The following is a 20620-nucleotide window of genomic DNA, read 5'->3' as shown; positions in this document are numbered from 1 at the left end:
AGAGACAAGGTGTTTTCTAGAAGACAGAGAGGAGAGACAAAGTGTTTTCTAGAAGACAGAGAGGAGAGACAAAGTGTTTTCTAGAAGACAGAGAGGAGAGACAAGGTGTTTTCTAGAAGACAGAGAGGAGAGACAAAGTGTTTTCTAGAAGACAGAGAGGAGAGACAAAGTGTTTTCTAGAAGACAGAGAAGAGAGACAAAGTGTTTCCTAGAAGACAGAGAGCAGAGACAAAGTGTTTTCTAGAAGACAGAGGAGAGACAAAGTGTTTTCTAGAAGACAGAGGAGAGACAAGGTGTTTTCTAGAAGACAGAGGAGAGACAAAGTGTTTTCTAGAAGACAGAGAGGAGAGACAAGGTGTTTTCTAGAAGACAGAGAGGAGAGACAAGGTGTTTTCTAGAAGACAGAGGAGAGACAAAGTGTTTTCTAGAAGACAGAGGAGAGACAAAGTGTTTTCTAGAAGACAGAGAGGAGAGACAAAGTGTTTCCTAGAAGACAGAGAGCAGAGACAAAGTGTTTTCTAGAAGACAGAGGAGAGACAAAGTGTTTTCTAGAAGACAGAGAGCAGAGACAGTGTTTTCTAGAAGACAGAGGAGAGACAAAGTGTTTTCTAGAAGACAGAGGAGAGACAAAGTGTTTTCTAGAAGACAGAGGAGAGACAAAGTGTTTTCTAGAAGACAGAGAGGAGAGACAAAGTGTTTCCTAGAAGACAGAGAGCAGAGACAAAGTGTTTTCTAGAAGACAGAGGAGAGACAAGGTGTTTTCTAGAAGACAGAGAGCAGAGACAGTGTTTTCTAGAGGACAGAGGAGAGACAAGGTGTTTTCTAGAAGACAGAGAGCAGAGACAGTGTTTTCTAGAAGACAGAGAAGAGAGACAAAGTGTTTCCTAGAAGACAGAGAGCAGAGACAAAGTGTTTTCTAGAAGACAGAGGAGAGACAAAGTGTTTTCTAGAAGACAGAGAGGAGAGACAAAGTGTTTTCTAGAAGACAGAGAGGAGAGACAAAGTGTTTTCTAGAAGACAGAGAGCAGAGACAGTGTTTTCTAGAAGACAGAGAAGAGAGACAAAGTGTTTTCTAGAAGACAGAGAGGAGAGACAAGGTGTTTTCTAGAAGACAGAGAGCAGAGACAGTGTTTTCTAGAAGACAGAGAAGAGAGACAAAGTGTTTCCTAGAAGACAGAGAGCAGAGACAAAGTGTTTTCTAGAAGACAGAGCAGAGACAAAGTGTTTTCTAGAAGACAGAGGAGAGACAAAGTGTTTTCTAGAAGACAGAGAGGAGAGACAAAGTGTTTCCTAGAAGACAGAGAGCAGAGACAAAGTGTTTTCTAGAAGACAGAGAGGAGAGACAAGGTGTTTTCTAGAAGACAGAGAAGAGAAGAACATGAGTATTTTCTACAGTACCATTGACTTTCTTTATCTTCCCAGCGATGCCTGTGGCCACATTGGTGCCCCAGCAAGTGTCCTCCTCTAAATCTCCACTCCTCACTACAACACAAACTCCCACACCCTACACACACACTCTCTCTCTCACACACACACACACACACACACACACACACACACACACACACACAGAGAGAGGAATGTACCATGAGGGACCACCAGCTGTTGTTGCATTGACTGATAGGGGAACGCCCTAAATACCTCCATCATAGAAATCTGGCACTAGTGGACATGCACATATTCTTGTGCAGACAGAGACACACACCTACCTAAGATCAAGATGTCCAGCCTCTTTACACAGTCTGTCTGTTCCCCACACACCTATATCCTACCTCCAGGTTACAGAGGTTCGGGGATCAATCAGGTGAAATCATGCTGGACTCATCCAACATAGTGATTCATTCAGAGACAGGAGGAAGACAGGAGCTCATCAGGAACCCGGCAGATGAAGTGAATACATCCCATCCTGGTCAATTCTTTCCACTTCTCATGATGACACACCATGCAGCTGACTAAACTTCTGGACAAAAGCTCAAAAATATAGCTTTCATCCTTTGTAACACCTGAAATGTACAAAGGAGGCGGCCTGCTGGCGACGGTTCACTTGGCATCTGATTTCAAAAGGGCTAACTTTGCCCCCGCTTTCCCCACTCCTCTTCAGTTCTCACGCCGATGAAAGGCGCACGACATTTGACATTTATAAATCATAACGCCCTGTCCGCGCTGCGTGCATGCTTAGCGGTCTTACTTTTACGATTCAGTGAAAGGGCTTGAAAATGGACGTTTCAGATGCAGAGCAGCGCTTTTCAATGACCAGCTGCAGCTGAAATGGCCTTCGACCCTTTCTTCTGTCAGTGTCGGTTGGAAGAGGCTTGAGCGCCGACTGGTAACCTAACCGCTTCCTGTATTATGATTGTTACCCAATCAGAATAATCACGCCACAGTGTGAATGGCACCAGTCTGCGGCATAGCTGGCATGAATGTAGTTTAATGTGGTAACATTAATGGTCAAATACTGGAAACATAGCTTCCATACCTTGAGAAAGTAGGATCACACCTGTTTTTACCAAACATTACAAAGACTGAAGAGACAAAGCAAACAGATGAGAGGATTGTGAGACAGAAACAGATTCCCGTCCATCAGCCTGCGAGGCAAAAGCAACCCAGTGAGCGACAAAAGCAGCCGATCTGTAAATAACAGAATTGTTCTGCACTGCCGTCTCTGGTAACACCATATCCACGCATCCTCGTCCATTCATCCCCCACACTACGGCACGGTCGAGTGTGGGTAATGTGATATTGTGCTTGTGGAACGGACCCTTAGCAAGCAGATGGCCCAGCTATTCAAAAATGCCTGGATTTTTGGGACCAGGAGCAAAACCAGAGAAGAGGTTCAAGGCTCGGCTGCGGAACCACAAGAATCTTTCAGAAAGCGGTTGCGTATCAAATCGGCTCTGCAAACATTTGATCCTCTTCAAGCGTATTTGAAAGAAAACGTTCTTCTACGCTGCATCACAAGACCAGGAGAAAGGAGGAGAGACTTTTGAAATAGATTTCTATAGCTGTTTCAGAGGGATGGAACCAGCCGAACCAAACACTCTCTTGCAATTTCACAAAGAAAGGTATCCTTTATTGAACAAAACCATGAACACTCCCCAAATCAAAGAGCTTTCCGCCTTCCGCATTTGTTGCTGGTGCAGATTCACAGCAGCTACACTTGCAGATTTATCAGGTGCAAAACAGGGACCGAGGGGGATCTCACGAAGGCCCAAAGCCTCACCTAGTCTCCGAACAGCTGAACTCATAGCACATGACTCTCTGTAAACATGCGGACACTCCAGGACTGAGGCATTTCAGCTCCACTCTCCACAGTCTTGGCCAGCAAAGGGCAGAGGGAGCGGCTCTGTGCTCTGGGGCAACAAGGATGGGAGACAGTGGCGCTTCCACTTTTCCAGTCCAAACACAGGACATAACTGAATCCCTATGGACCAATAAACCGATTTTCCAGAAATAGCATTGCTGATAATCACCCAGGAATGACTTTTACTGACCGAATCGCAAAGTTGCACCTCTAAAATGAACTTGGAACACGAGGCGCTGGTCAAGTTCAGCGGACAGTCAAAAGCAGCTCATTTCTGTTTTTGTAAATGAGGCAATAACTAGGCGGCTGTGTTTGTCCAGCAGAGTGCTAGCAGGTGAACAAGGCATTTGACATTTGGCTCACACAACTCACAGACATTCCTATATCAGGTGACAAGTGTGTGTGGTGTGTGTGAGTGTGTGTGTGTGTGTGTGTGTGTGTGTGTGTGTGTGTGTGTGTATGTGTGTGTGTTTGGAGACTGGAGCCCAGTGCTTGTGCTTCGTGTTCACAATAGCCCCATAGCTGCTGTACATACTCATTGTAGTGTGAGTAATCAAGTCTGTGTGTGTGTGTGTGTGTGTGTGTGTGTGTGTGTGTGTGTGTGTGTGTGAGAGAGAGAGAGAGAGAGAGAGAGTGTGTGTGTGTTGGGGCAACTCTGACAATAAGGCGTTATATAGCTAGATTTCTGTGTTTTATTCAACTTCATCCATGAGAATAACTAACATAACTGATCACTTAGCCAACACAGTCAAGAGTCTCAGCTGACTGGCTCACAAGTGAAAAGAAAACAGTGTAAAAGTGTTTTTTTCCAATCATACACATAATTAGACACTGATGTAAACTCAATGACCCAACTTTTTTTTTTTGCAGAATACAGCTTATTCATCTGTTTAGGTTTATATAAATCTTTATGGTATGAAATTCAGAGTATGTAAGACTGGGTCTGAGCAGAAATTGATGCTTTAGTGAAAATGTGATGGACTTTTTCTTACATTGGTGGGACTTTGCCTTATGATGATCACCGACTGGAGGTCATACAGTAGTTTACCCATCTTTTTTATTTACTACCACTACATCCCTAGTCATCCACAGTTTCAAAATGATGCCCTTTCACTTACCTGACTGTGAGAGAATCAGCCGCGCATGGTGTCGAGTAGAGCAGAGCCTCTCATCCACGGTAACGAGCAGAAAGTATGTGATCAGGTCAGATCAGATCCAGGCACTCCTCCGCTCACCGACACTGTTAGTTTCCCCTCATAATCCAGGACGCTGTCTGACAAGTTTTAACTGTGGAACTAGAAACAAACTCCGAGTCCGAAATGAATCACCGGCAGCCTCTGTTGTGTGGCGGGGAGCGCTCAGGACAGACAAGACGAGACTGTCCGCACCGCAACTGACTGAGAGGCGTCAACAGTTACTACAGCGGACAGCTGCGTCAAGTTACACGGAGCTAGACAGAGTAACACCGGACGTTAGAAGATTACCCCTTCAAAATAAAAGCCCAAACTTGCCGCTGTTGAAGAAAAACATCTTAGGGCAGGGCAGAGGCGTCAGTTCACGAAAACATTAAGGTACGGCAAAGTTTCTGTATCTAATAGCCTTTGCCAAGAAAACTGCGAGACTTAGATCCACTAAATTGTTGGGGACAGTGTGGTAATTACTGATGACAGAAAATATATAGCCTATATTTATATTTGGCCAATATGACAAATTATTCCATGTACAGGTCACCAGGGAACTGAATGCTCCGCTGATGTGAATTTTCAGTGGCTTAAAAATAGATTTCTGGCAATTTCTTTGCTTGATATTGTAGGCTAACATTAAAAAAATCAAATCAAATTTGGACTCAGGCTTAGGTATGATAAGTGCCACACCTTGCTATGCCCAATTGACACCCATGATATTGGGGTGTAGCCTACAAAACAATAAAAATCGAATCAAAATGCTCAGTGTAATCATGAATAATCCTAGGGAGTGGATTATACCTGTAAAATACATACTAAAACAGTTTTGTATGCTATCATGATACATGGTATTTCATGATGCAAGTGTTATAGGCTACACTTAATCACAAAAAAAAAGATTAACCATGAAAAAAACATTCCAGAAAACGTGAAGGGTGTCTGATTTAAGTCTATTTTAACCCATAGCTGTGGCAAAATTGTTCCTAATGGCTATAGAATAGGAGCTCCAATTCCTTGTGTCAATTCAGCCACAATAAGCCACCACTGAAATGCCCTCTGTTTACCATATATAGGTAATATATTGACAAAATGACAAAGTCTCAAACACAAAAGTTTTCTCCAGTCAGACAAGTTGGTGTCTTATCTTAATCTTCAGTTTTGTATCTTGTACTACTCAAAAAGAAAAAAAAGAAAAGCATCGCAACGTCTTAGTCAATATAGGTTTTATTTTGAAAGATTTGACCGGATGTTTGACTCGTTACACTGGCTAGCTTGACACTACTCTGTAGCCTGAACCTAGACGTGACTTGACCAACATTTCATTCAGTTCATTGTAGACAGATGAGCACCAATGTCATAGAGATAAAAACTGACCTTCTGTGATCCTGCTCATACTGAATGTTTTTTTTTTTTAATTAAATTAAATTAAAAAAACACTTGAATGAAAGTATCTCATCTACATGTAGGCCTACAATTACATTTTTGTAAATTTAGAAATATATCTGTAAAGATATTCTGAAATACTGTATATGTGAATATTTTTTTCAGTATGGGTGATAGTCTATGTTATTAGGGACCCTGTAAGCCTCAACTCATTGAGAAATGGGTTCAAAGTCTGATTATCACGGCTCTGTTGGAATTTATTATTCCATTTATTCTGTGTATTCCTTGTAATCACCCAATAGAATTTACTCTACAGTCAAAACTATTAGTCATGGGATCTCACAATAGAGAAAATTTTAGAGTTGATGTCTCCTCATCCTTATATTCATCCTCACCTGTCAGGACATTTTTCTACCAGTATAATGTATGATCGCCCTCTGCTGGATGATATTGGTATTGAAGACCTGAGGTGCCAGGGTGGTGGTCTAGACTGAAATTGGCCTCCCATTATAAAGGGCAAAATGTGATGTTCCTGTTGACTGTATCGACCTCTTAAGCCTATATGTGCTGATGTAGAATCAGTTGTGTGGTCATTTGGTATGAGAGGGTCAAAGAACTTGGTTCCTACTCCTACAGTACAGTGCACTTTGCCATCATGGGGAAAACCAAGACAGCACGGCGGCCAAGAGGAGCTCATATACAAATATTTCCATGGAGTATTTGTTCATCATCTTGTATCCATTTATTTTAAAAAATGGGGAGATCTTGATTAACATACATTTACAGTCATGTGCTATAGCATTTCTAGTGATTTTCATACAGCCTTCATGTAAAAATAGTGGGATTTCCACAGCAGCCACTTCGTCAGCAACCAAGTATGATTGTCAGTGCAAAATGGCGGGTCTAGAAAGAAGCACTCGCTCTCTGATTCAGAGAGACTGACACCAAAATCTGATGTTTACCGTTGAAGTTTTAGATCGCTGAAACATTTTCTGCTGTCAAACTCCATTGTAGCTGCTGGAACTATCTGGTCATGGAATGGAATGTCATGAAAACTCTGCTTCCTCCACAGTTTCTCTCTTATAACTCTATGAAGAGCAACATCAGCGATTTTTCAGATATGTTTGATAGCCAAGGAAATGTTCCGTCCTATGAACGGTTTGTGTTGAAACATGATTTCCCTGTAGCTCACAAGGAGTTCAACTCAGTTTTTCAGCTATTCCCACTGGCTTGAGTCGACTTATGAGGAATCACCTGAGCTGTGGGGAAGTCAGGAGGGACTCTGGAGCCCTCTGCCTGGAGGGGTTGAGTTTATTTGACAAATCCTGTGACAAGAAATATACTGGAGGAATGCTGGATTCAAAACGTAAGCTATCCCCTAAAGGCAAATTCTTTTGGAACTCCCTTTTTAATATTGACTGGAAAAAGGCTTGGCTGACCCCATACTAATATTGCATTCTCATTAAGAGAAGGGAAAGTCATTTCAAAATGTCTTTACTAACAAAATTCACTGACATTGCTAATGCGTGTGTTTTGCAAGAGAGATGATGAAAATGTTACTCTTTGAATGCTATATTGTGAGGAACTTTTGGAAAGAAGACTGTAGTTATATATTTGCTGCTTTCAATGATTGTTATGAATTATGGGAATAAGAAAAATACACCATCAAACTGCAAAATTGACCCACAAATGCAAGGTACATCACTAATAGCTGTTTTTTTAACAATATTAAAGTGTTTTACTGTGTTTTTTTCCTTTAAGTAAGCCATATTTGGCAGGAGGGTGGCCTAATGGCTAAAGAGAAAGATCTGATGATGATAAAGAGCACTTAAGTCAAAATGTTATGTATTCTGTCTTGGTTCAAATGTGTTTTTATTCTGCTCTAGTGGTGAAAGAGACCATGTCAGCAAGCATCCGCCCTGCTGAAGTGTCCTTGAGCAAGACACTGAATCCCTACCAGCTCCAGCTCTGTAGCTGAGCCTGACCTCTGATCTCTGACCTCCCTGTGGAGGAGGGGAGAACTTCCCTACAGGAATCAATAAAAGACAGCACTTTTATAATGTTATTGTTATTTAAGGCTTCAGAGCCTATCAAAACAAGGATAGAAACTAGCTGTCCAGGCTGTGGCTTATATTTTTTGTGTCTGGAAGCATGCCAAATTGTCCTCTCTGCTGGCATTTGAATGGCGTCTAATGGAAATTAGCTATACTCAAAAGCATTATATCTCCATTTGAGAAACAAAAAACAACGCAAGTTTGTCGTTCTGAATCAAAATCATTTCGTTTTCATTTGAATCTGCATGGAGTTCCACATAGTTGGAGTTTACCACATCAGGCCAGTTCAGAAAAAGTTGGGTAAATTCTCCATGAACCAGGTTGGCTTTCAAGTACTTCCTTGTGTTTGTCTCAGCTTTCTGATACTCATCTTATTGTTCTGTGTTGCAAACCAGTGTCTGGCACCAGAATACAGACTCAAACAAACCAAAAAAAGTTGGCCTAGTTGCAAATTTGTGTTTGACCAAGGTCTGTCCTTCCCTGGTATCAAATGTCAAAAACTGGGAAGAGCAACTCAAAAGGCAAGGCTCTGTGCCAGCAGTGAAGCCTTTCATTACAGTGCTGTGTCCAGTCTGATAGACTGTCTTATGTCTGTGACATGTAACATATTGACCACAGTGAATGGCCCGCAGTCTGCTCTGAAATAATATTATCAATCCATCATTCACCTGATCAATAGGTCTAAACCTAAAGGCCAAATCAGTTTTCCCTAATGAAGAAATCACTGTAATATCACTATAATATTCAGAAAATGACTTATATTGTCTGTGGTACTCAATAGTGAAATTGGTAACACTTAAGCGATCATTAACAAATTTTAACTAATGCATTTACTAACATGAATTAAACATGAAAAAAAACATTAACAAAGATTAGGTAATGTTAAATACACATGAACAACTACATTAATTAATGTTAATATACATGTTTGTTAATAATATTAACTAATGTGTTTACTAACATGAATTAAGCATGAACAATGACATTAACAAAGATGAGTAAAAAAAAAAAAAATTGCATTAAGTAATGTTGTTACTGATGTTTGTTAATGTGCATTTAACATTAACTAATCTTTGTTAATGTTCATGTTTAATTCATGTTAGTAAATGTATTAGTTAACATTAGTTAAAGAACACAAGTGTTGCCATGAGATTATAGTGAATTTATTGTGTGTTATGGTATTTTTTTAATCTCCTATGGTATCTCTATATCATTCCTATAGGAGACTGATAGTGTGTTTGTGCTGCTCAGTATTGAGTTTCTAGTGATACTGTACTTATGGAATTTCATTGTCTCATATAGTATCACTATAGTATTCCTATGATATTACTATGATATTACTATAGGGAATATGTTTCTGTGGTATTCTACAATGAGTTTCTAGTGACCCTATCATCCTTTTTTTTAATTTTTTTAAATTTTTTTATCTCCTATGGTATCACTATAATATTCCTATGGAGACTTACCGTTTTGAGTTCTGCTATAAGGATTATTCAGCAACAGCACCGGCATTATTATTAGCCTCAAGCGGTACAATATTATTTCTAATGTGGCAACAGGCTTACGACAAGATTGTAACGACAACTGCCAGGTTATGTGTAACAATAAATGACAGCTTCCCCATGTGACGAGGGGGGCAGGCAGTAGAGAGGGGGGCGTTCCCCCGCGCTCCTATTACCTTTGCTGCTGCCTCACCTGTCAGGTCGAAACTTAGAGGCTATGAAAAAGTTTTATGAGTTAAACACCGATTTGAATTTGAAACTCAACAACGCAATGGAGTCGCCACTGAAGGATTCCCCTGTCAGAGCCGGTTATCATAGAGTGGAGATCCAGAAAACGACGTGGGACGTCCCGGAGAGATACACGGCGCTGCGGGCGGTCGGCTCCGGCGCTTACGGGACAGTGTGGTGAGTTTACCCGGGGAGGGGGAACCGGACAGCGGGTATCCTGACTGTGGGAAGGGATCTATTCTGTAACATTGTAATCAGTGTCTGTAACCCTTCACATAGTTTGTACAAAACAAAATGCAAGGTATTTTGGCCTGGCCGCGTTATTCACTAATCCTGTAATACATTTTAATGCTGATCATAAGACCTGTTGTGTTGTTGAAAAATACTTAAAACTATAGCAGAAGGATACTAGGACATACAACATCACAGCAAAACTATAAGTCCCTATAGGAATATTATAGGACTAGTACCATAGGAGATGCAAGGCATTTCTGCTTGGCTTCTTTATTCAATAGTAATCCTATAGTACATTTTAGAAGGATACTATACAAGCAAAATATCCCTTATAGGAATATTATAGGATTATTATAGTGATTTCATAGGAGAGAAAAACTACCACAAAAAATGATAAGGTCTCTATAAAAATGACTATTGACTACTTCCTACTAACCCACTGTAAGTCCCTATAGGAATATTATAGGAATATTGACAGATAGAAGATAAAAACAATAAGGTCTCTATAAAATAACTACTGAGCACCACAGACACACTGCATGTCCCTACAGGAATATTGCAATATTACAGTGATTTTCCTTTAGGGTACATGTTTTGTAATTGGTAAAAGGAATTTGGGCCTGGCTTGATTATTTACCAATCAATGTAAATGTCTTGAACGTTATCACAAATGGTTTTCTACTCACTGTCTGCATTTATGTAGGCCTAAGTCTGCATACCAGTGCCAGAGTGTTGCATGCAGTCCAAGGAGTAGGTTCCTCTGACATCTGCTAACAGAAGCACTATTGTGTGCCTGAGGCTAGACAGCAAGTCAATGCAGGTTCCCAGATAAGACAGGAATCTCCTCTAGAGCGACCCAACCTACTGGAGCAGCAGACACTCTCAGACACAGTATCTGATGATAATCCATCAGGGAGAACAGAATAGATTAGAATAGATTAGAATAGAATAGAATAGAACCACCAAAATGTCCAAACCTGCCTAAATCGATTCAGTATCTGGAGACAAAGTGGAGCAATGACCGATGACTGACAAGATATTATTATTATTATTTGGTCAGTGTGATAAATTATTAGCTGTCGGTCACCAAACTAGCAGCTTAGAGGGAACATCAGTCCTGAATGCTGCCTTGATGTGACTTTCATATTTCAGATATGACTTCCAAATAGATTTCTGGCAAGTTTTGCTTGATCTTCACTCTCTGTTGTAATGATAAAAACTACAGGATCAAATTTGGACTCACTTAGGCTAAGCTAAGGCAACTGCCACACCTTGTCTTACCCAATTGACATCCATGAAACAGAACAGAACAGAACAGAACCAAATAGAATAGAATAGAATAGAATAGAATACATGTCAGACTAGATGCTTGATAGAATAGACGCATCTTTTTCCCCTATAAACTCCATATGTGTGTATGTAAATCCAAAGATTCCTATATTCTTTCAAAATATCAACACACTGTTCTGTAAAGTCTTGGTGGGAAGCGATCAGACTGGAAACAAGTACAGTAACTTTAAAATACACCATTACAGTAACTATATTGTAATTTCCTGATGTGCTCACTGTGTGTGGCACCTCTCATGCTGTTCCTTCTCCCTCTTAGCTCTGCCATCGATCAGCAGACCAAGGACAAGGTGGCCATCAAGAAGCTGTATCGGCCTTTCCAGTCCCTCATCCACACCAAGCGGGCCTACAGGGAGCTCAGGCTGCTTCGCCACATACAGAACGACAATGTAAGCCCTTGGACACATGGTGGATGACATGGGTTCTGTGTTGGACTGAGCTTTCATAACATAATGTATGACTTTTGGTGGATGCTGTTAATCCAAAGTGCCTTGCAATGCCATGAATGCATACATTTTGAGTTTCTGACAAGAGAAATAAATAGTTTCTCATGTATGTAAGCCTTTTTCAACCAGGCAGGTCAATCACAAACATCAACTAAGAACAAAGTCTTATTTGCTGATTCCTGATGACAGTCTCCTAATGGTCCCAGATGTAAATGTGTTATAAATTCAATGCATTGACCTTGTTCTGTAATGCTAAAAGTTTCCTGGTGGCTCAGCAAGCTAAGAGAGACGTGGGTTTGAATCTTACTCACAATTTTGCAAATATTCTCTCCCCTCTCTTTCCAGTGAAGCAGAAATCCTTAAAAAATCTTAAAACTTGAGCCTAAAAAAAATAAACTATCTTTATACGTAGGTGTTCTTTCAGGCATGAGCAAAATTTGTGGTCCATGTGACAGAAGTCCATAATCCCATCAGTGACACTTAGATTTATGTTCCTGTCAAGCTGTGTGTGTTGTGTGTTGTGGGAACCCTCATAGTTCAGTGTTTTCACTGAAAACCACTGAAGGACCACAGACACCCACATAAATGTCTTTTATCAGACCAATCTATGGCAGGGTTTCTTAAAGTTTTTTTTAGCCTGGGACCCATTTTGGATCCCAACCTGTAGTTTAAAGTGATAATCTGTGACATTTTCATAAAATTAAATGTCATTTTTTCTCCTCTCTATCACTGATTGCTATACCACAATAGTGATCCAACCTACATCCAGTTGAAATCATTTCCATTTGCTGTTCTAAACACTCTGTGTCTGGTAGCTCTTTCCTGGGAAAAATCCTCTGGCGAACAGGAAGTGATGCGTTTTACTTTTCTAGTTTGTTTGGAATAAACAGTAGAAGAAGAACTGGGTAGTTAGCATGAGCAGCGATAGCCACCATGGCTGAACAGACAAAGAAAAGAGAAACTCAAACTGCAGCAATAGAAAATCCAAGGAGAAAGACGTCACAGTACTGGACACACTGTTTGATTGACAGGTGATCTCTGGGAAGAGCAGTGCAGCAACACCACAGCAATGAGGCTGAGCACCAAAGATGGAGACAAAATAATAAAACATGAGGTTCTTGCAGATTACCACTTAAAGAAACACTTATCTACAGGAACTCTAGTGATGCTCTAGAATGCAAACATGACATTTATATAAGATGTGACCCTTAACCTGTGCACTGTCCCTGACCCTGCACTCTGACCTCTCGATGAGCATGGGGACCAAAGGTGTGTGTGCATGTGTGTAGACACATTCTGGTAGACTTGCAACAGGGCAGCGTGCGTTAACCGACAACAAACTTGGCCTCACCCTCCTCTTCCTCTCCTCCATGTTGTTTTCCCTCAAGGTGATCTGCCTCCTCGACGTCTTCACACCTGATTCCTCGCTGGAAAAATTCCAAACCTTGTGAGTGGGGAGTCAGGAGCCGCATTCCTCTGCCAGTTGTCACAGCTTGTTGAGAGTCTGCGTGTGTGTGTGTGTGTGTGTGTGTGTGCGCGCGTATGAAAAGCCATGAGAGAGGCCATGTGTGAGAGCAAGCTTATTCATGTTTGTTTTGGTTGGTGTGTGTGATTTTGTTTTTTTCCCATATGAACAGTTGGTCGTCTACATGCAATCTATAGACTCTCATTCTTCTAGTCATCGATGTAGTATAAAAGTACAAAAATACCTTTATATGTACTTTTTGCCCCTCCACTATTCATTTATGTTGGCTTATCTATACTTTAGCTGTCTCTCTCTCTCTCTCCCTCTCTCTCTCTCCCTCTCTCTCTCTCTAGTTATATGGTAATGCCCTTCGTAGCCCAGGACCTGAGCCACATTATGAAGAGGCGGAGATTAACCGATCGCATCATCACATACCTGTTCTACCAGCTCCTCAGAGGACTCAAGGTGTGTTGCTGCGCTTGTTGGCTCACAGCTTGTCTGTTGTTTTAGGCCGTATTCATTTATTAGCAAAGGGAGATGCTGATACCGGGAATCAATTTGAGGCAGACATTCTTTTTTTTTTTTCTCTCTCCCTCTCTTCTCCCTTCTAATATGCATTACCTTATAACGTCTCCGCTGTTTCTTTTCTTTTTCTACATCTTCGTCCCATCTCTCTCTGTCTTTTCATCCTCTTTTTGTATTAGTTATTATGAAATGTTATATTGTTATTCTGCCTGTAACCAAAAGTGCTATTGGTGTAGTTTAAAAGACATCTTTGATCTCAACAGGACTAACCTGGATATATAAATGATGAATAAATATATTAAAAAATAACTATTCTATCCAAATGAAACCATGCAATATGCCATGCACACAGAACACATAATGTGTTTGTTCTACTGTTTTATCTGTATTTACGCCACTCCACTCTGATAGTCAATGTATAACCAAAAGTGCTCAACGGAAACAAAAGAGAAGGCACGTTTCAGAGCGGAAAACGAAAATAACTGCTTGTAATTGCCTCCTTTGCTGGTTGTGAGCTGTAAACCCATTCGACCCTGAGATGTTTTCCCCTCCTAATATGTGTCCATGTCACCTAACTCTACTTAATGCTCTGAGGGCTGGAAAACACACAAAACACAGTCTTCTCAAACAAACAGCCATGGGTTGAGACTTTGTGGTGCAAGTGTTTATGCTGTATTTTAAATCCATGTACAATGCAGTGTCACTCATAGAGCTATAAGCCTCTCAATCACAGTATGTTGCTCTGCCCACTCTGTATGTGCAATATGTCTGTATATGTTATTGTCTACTGTGCATTCCAACCTCTTTTTTGCATTTTTGCAGTATATTCATTCTGCGGGGATCGTGCATCGGGTTGGTATTTGATCGTTTTTACTTTGCCACTGTAGGCTTCTTGGCTCATTCATATATGTGTTTTTTTCTATAATTTACAACAAGTCCCAGTTGGCTGTTTTTACCTGTGTGGTGTTGAAACGTCTCTTATGGCTTGTTTTAGGATCTGAAGCCTGGCAACCTTGCTGTAAATGAGAACTGTGAATTAAAGGTAAGTTAGTCAACGAGATACATGCTGGGTTATGCTGAGGTCAAGATGATGAGTAGCGCCTTTTCAGCGCTATATATGACAACACATGATGGTTTCCTTTTTAGGCGTTTACTGTCCCTCTTATCCAGAGTGACTTACAATGAGAAAAGGAGTAGGAAAAGTCTTACTTCCTAGATTGTCAATGTTACAAGTGGACTGAAAGACAGACAACAGCAGCCAATCCTCTCCACTCCTTCTCGCTCACTGTTGTAAACTGAAGCTGTGACTGTCCTCAGATCCTGGACTTTGGCCTGGCGAGGCAGACGGAGAGTGAAATGACTGGTTATGTTGTGACACGCTGGTACAGAGCACCGGAGGTCATATTCAACTGGATGCACTACAGTCAGACAGGTGACATGCTCATATCATCCCCCCAGCTGCAGACCGGAACAGCATATTGTCATTTAATATAGCAAAATATTACAGCTGCGATATTAAAAGTTTCACCAATTGGCCTGCCTTTGGTGTTCTCCCTTGTGCCTCTCTCTCTCTCTCTCTCTCTCTCTCTCTCTCTCCCTCTCTCTCTCTCTCTCTCTCTCTCTCTCTCTCTCTCTCCCTCTCTCTCTCTCTCTCTCTCTCTCATAGTGGATGTCTGGTCGGCCGCCTGTATCCTGGCCGAGATGATAACTGGCCAGGTTGTTTTCCCTGGACATGACAGTATCCTCACACATTCAATACTTTGCCGCATATAGACCTTATAGCACATCAGCTTTACAGCAGCAGTGTAATTGCAATATCCACAGTATCTCAGGCTTTTTAACATGTTGAAAATAAAGAAAACATAGAGCATTGTAAGGTTTTATTAGATTTCTTTAATCATTGCAAATAATATTGCAATAAACCAATCAATCCTTACTGTCCCAACAAGGGAACAGCCGGGGTTTCAAATAAAAATCTGAAATACAGTGATCCACTGAAATAAAAGGTAGAACATCTAAGCTCAGAGTAGGATGTTAGAATTGTATATGAAAAATAATAAATATACAAAATGTACCAAGTGCAAAGATAACTAAATATCTGTGATGGCATTAACTGAAAACTCACACAAATCACAGTATATTCATAAAAACATGAATGAATGAATGAATGAAACGTTCTACAATAGTATAGCAGCTACAGATCTACATGGTGTATCATACATGTCCTGTGTGTGCCATCATAAGGCTTCTTTAACTAGCCTGTTCAGGTATTGATCAGCTGAAGAAGATCCTCCGCCTGACAGGAACACCACCGTCTTCCCTGGTTGAGAAGATGCAGAGCAAAGATGTAAATTGAGTTCATCTCTGGTCGGCCTTCGCTTGATTCCATAGGCGTTCCCTTTCATATGAAACACGATGAGAGTGATTAGTACAATATAAGTACTTGTGTTTCTGAATGTCATCGGAATATTTCACACTTCTCACTGTCTCACACATCCTTTATATCTGTTTCATCTGCTTTTATTTATTTAACCCTCTTGCTTTGGAATAAGACTTGACCGTAGTTAATGGAATGATGCTGTTTTCCAGGCGCAGTCATATGTGCAAGGTCTCCCTGTGCAGAAGAAGAAAAACTTCAGGGAAGTGTTTCCCTCCATGGAGGAAAACGGTGAGCTGAACTGCCTCCCGTTGATAGAATTGATTGATTTGATAGAAAAAATTAACATTCTCCTTTCTTGCCTGAATCTCCTTGCATATGAAAGGTCAATTCAGAGCTGTCAATACATACTGGGGGGGGGGGGGGGGGGTATTTAAATGGGATTTAGATGACTGTATCCCCACCAAGGTGAATCATTCTTGCCCCATTAAAACATATGAAAGTAATATATGACCTCTATTGGCCGCCAGTAGGAATTGCAACAACAAAGTGAGTTGGAAAGTGAGTTTTGAAAGCCAGAAGTCTCAGCAGCTGGTGAAGTAATTGCTGAGTCACTGGTATTGATCAACAACCCTATCAGTCCCCACATATATATTATGGTCATTTACTGCCCCTTTATCTTTTATTTTCCTGCTGCCGTGTTGTCTGTGTTCCTGCCTCCAGCTGTGGACCTGCTGGAGGGCATGTTGCTGCTGGACCCCGAGACGCGGCTGACAGCTAAACAGGGACTGTCGCACCCCTACCTGGCCGAGTATCACGACCCGGACAGCGAGCCGGACTCCGACCCGTACGACGACTCCTTCGAGAGCCTGGAGCTCGCCGTCGGGGAGTGGAAGAGTAAGTATGGCTGTGTGGGAGAGGCCGGAGGTGACTCTGTTACAGTGCGGATTTCCTTCTGAGGTGTACAACGCGCATTTGAAGTCTCAACCTCCTACCTGATTTCACCCAGAATGAATTTTGTCTTATTCAAAAATCAATTAGCTGGCTTTAAGGCTCAAACCTTGGTGTAAAAAAAAAGCCAGAATAAACCTTGTGCCACTTTCTCTTGTAATAAATCTACACTGTACATAGAGATTTTCCAGAAATTTCCAGAGGCTGTGGCTCTGGTCTTAGCAATTTATGATTTATGATTATGATTTCTTTATTTAATAGGGACAGTCCATATTAATGAACATTTAAAACCAAATGTAAATATGCCAGATTTAGCCATCAGGCAAATTTTCATGTTGTCCCTTTCGGTTGAAGTTTCGGTCACAGTTAAAATACATGTCACAGTTTAACAAATCTACATAAAATAATTATAGTATAACCTATTGAAAAGATAATGAAACGGAAAAAATAGGGAGAAAAAGAAAAAAATGTTAGTACTACTTTATTTTTTCTCCACGTAAGTTGTGTGTATACACCATTGTTTTGATGTATTTACATCACATATTTTATTGTTAAATTCCCTCCTTTATCCAATCAGGTCTCATCCACATGGAGATCATGACCTTCGACCCTGCCAACCCCAGCCAGACAGCAATGTAGGACACTGTGATGTGCTGGCGCCTCCTAGTGTTTGGTTATAGTAAATGCATTAAGGTCAACAATGTGTCAACCTCAGGAAAAACAAAGAGGTCGCCCTCTGGAAATGTTTTGAGATTATGTGGCGGTAATATTCTCCATTGAAAGCAAATGAAAACAAATAAAATACAGTGGAAATTTGTTGCAAATGAAATGAATTTAGGTGGATGGCAGCTTCAGTAGCCTGTCCTGTATCAGCCAGCAGAAGAACAATAGGAGGCCCACAGAAGGAGTTATGCTAGTAGTGTTGGTGGTTTTGCTCCACAATATTGAGGCACCGATTTGCATCAGCTTTTTAAGTACGGTAGCCCTGTGTGGACAAATGATCAAAGAAAAACACTTGAGGGTAACATGAGGTGATCATTGGATATTGTGGTTTCCTTTATGTGTGTGTGTTTTGTTGTTTTGCTGCCATTACGTGTTATAACATTATTTGTGGGCATACCTAACCAGCTGGTGCAGACTGCTGGCTCATTTTTCATAGATTTTAGCCTTATTTGTTACAACATAATGGATAGTAGTTGCTCATTGCAAATGTTAGCGGAGTAATGGAGAAGGAGCTAAAACAGTTCCAGATTTAAATGCTCAGAATAGAGGCTAATGAATTCAGATAGGTGATGTTGCCTTGCAATGACAAAAAGTTAGGTAGATTGTATCTGTTTTACACTACATGTGTAGTTATTGTGTTTTTTTGTGTGTAATAGATTCATGATGCTTCAGGGGTTTATAATGGAACGAGCATTTCATTTTACTTTCGGACGGGTTTGTAAAGATGCAGGAATTTCCTTGTATTCTTGTGATTTATCAACAAATGATACAAAGCCAGACATGTTAAGCTACATTGTGTCATTTCATTGAGGGCATTTCATATATTTTGTCCCATATAATTTCAGTTTCTGGACATGTGCTTATATGTACATCCTTCTTTTTATCTTGACTGTTGCAACCCAGACTCACTCAACTGTATTCAAATAAACCATTTTAAAATAAAGCAGATATGGATGTGTGAGGTGTGATTTATTTTAGGATTTTAGGGTTCGTCGCCCCCCTCTGTTTATAGCAAAAACTGACTGTGATCCCACAGTGTTGTCCTCCTAAACCGTACGTTACAGGAAAAAAACAACATGATTTTTGAAATCGTCATACCTTAATTAGTAAACAGCCCAAAAATTATAATGATATCTTGAAAACTGAGCGTACGGTAGATAGAAATGTGCAGCTGCAAATAGTTTGATAAATTGACAATGTGATATGTTCAAGATAGTTTGATCAATCGTCATCAAACTAAAGACAAATGATGTCTGGACTGTCAAGATGATGTCTGTAAAGCCATGTGTAAATTGATTAATGTGGCGCGCTAGTACAGTTATAATATTCTTTCTGAGGCTTTCAATATGGGTTGGACTAGCACCTGTGGCCATCACTTGTCCCTTTGTTTTGTTTCCACACTGGGGCACACACCAGAGTGGAAGTTGGCAGAGTGGTAAAGCTCAGGTCTTTAAACCACAAGGTTGTGATTTCAAGCCCCTGACGATCTGTGACCATTTTGAAATTTTATAAAAAGTAAATCAACACTAAATCACAGAGTGCAGAAAACTCAAAGCAGGTGTTTGACAACATCTGTCAATGGCAAAATAACTGAATGTCATCACTGATTGGGGCGTGGCCAGACCTTTCAACCCATAGAGAGCAGTGCAGCAGCAGTTTTCTGGCCCATGTGACTTACTATTGTTTTATTCATTAATGGAGAGCACTATAATGTTCTATAAAGTGATTAGCACTGTCAGTCTGTCAATCACAGGCTGCAATATCACACTACTTCTCCCTTTAGTTAGTTTCTCCTCATTAAACCTGTAACAAGCATCAGCCTTTTAAGTGGAAGGTTGTGGGATCAGATCCAGACTTGTCCTTTCCACAGTCGTTAATCATCAAGGACAAGTAATAGGAAGTTTGACCATTGTGAACAACTCGTGGTTGCAATGAAAAGATTAACTTGACAGAAGTCACGGGCCAACACAAAAGCCGGTGTAAAGCCATAACTAATAGACTGCATGTCCGATCTTCACAACATGTCAGTTTTTGTGTGTCTTTCTACCTTCTGTAATGTTTTGTCTATCTGTTTGTCTTTTCAAATTGTGCTTGGACCCCGCAATCGCCGCTTGTGGCTAAATTCTTATATTATTTTTGCTGTTTTTATTGTTTCTACTGCTTTTTATTGCTTATTCCTTCTGCACACTATTACTTTTGTTGCTGCAATGACGTAATTTCTCCATGGGGATCAATGAAGGTTCATTTTACCTTATTAATAATAATAATACTATTAATTATAATAATATATTTTATACCACTTTCCCCGCCTCCTGACGCTTCTCTATGATCCATAATCCTTCTGTGGATGCAGGGAATTAGCCACTGCACTCCTTACAACTGGTTTGAAGGTTATTCTACTGTTGCAGTCATTGTAAGCCTGTCTGGATAAGTGTGTGTGCCTAAATGATTAAATGCCTAATATGGAAAAGGAAATGTAGTGTGGGAGCGACTGGCTACAATCTTATAATGATGTCCCGCTTCTAGTCACTAGAGGACAGCATCAGATTATAACATGCAGGTTCTTTGTTGGAGTAATGGGATAGGATGACACTTATCTTGTATCCACTTTCCTTCAAACTGCTAGTGATTTCCTATGTTTCCTAGAATGCCTTTCGACAAAAGTCATCTATCTATCTATCTATCTATCTATCTATGTAGCTATCTGTGTAGCTATGTAGCTATCTAGCAATCTACACTGAACAAAAATATAAATGCAACATGCAACAATTTAACATTTTACTTGGTTACAGTTCATATAAGAAAATCATTTGAGTGAAATTCTGAGCAAAGGAGAAATGTTCACCAACAGGGATGTAAACAAAGTTGTGCACAAGATTTGAGATACATAAGCTTTTCAT

The 20620-nt window shown here is 40.5% G+C and overlaps 1 protein-coding gene across 1 annotated transcript; it reads left to right on the top strand.

The window, feature by feature from the left end:
* The first annotated feature begins 9619 nt into the window (after positions 1-9619).
* LOC139911770 (mitogen-activated protein kinase 14A) lies at positions 9620-18668 on the top strand. The gene is made up of 12 exons (XM_071899387.2): positions 9620-9829; positions 11493-11622; positions 13068-13126; positions 13498-13609; positions 14492-14521; positions 14664-14711; positions 14987-15101; positions 15336-15407; positions 15937-16016; positions 16259-16337; positions 16770-16943; positions 17575-18668. The coding sequence occupies exons 1-12, from the start codon at positions 9642-9644 to the stop codon at positions 17634-17636; spliced, it is 1149 nt and encodes a 382-aa protein (XP_071755488.2). The 5' UTR covers positions 9620-9641; the 3' UTR covers positions 17637-18668.
* Positions 18669-20620: the final 1952 nt, after the last annotated feature.

Source organism: Centroberyx gerrardi, chromosome 14, assembly GCF_048128805.1.
Source record: "Centroberyx gerrardi isolate f3 chromosome 14, fCenGer3.hap1.cur.20231027, whole genome shotgun sequence".
Taxonomy (NCBI): Eukaryota; Metazoa; Chordata; class Actinopteri; order Beryciformes; family Berycidae; genus Centroberyx; species Centroberyx gerrardi.
This window is presented reverse-complemented; position numbering and strand designations above follow the sequence as displayed.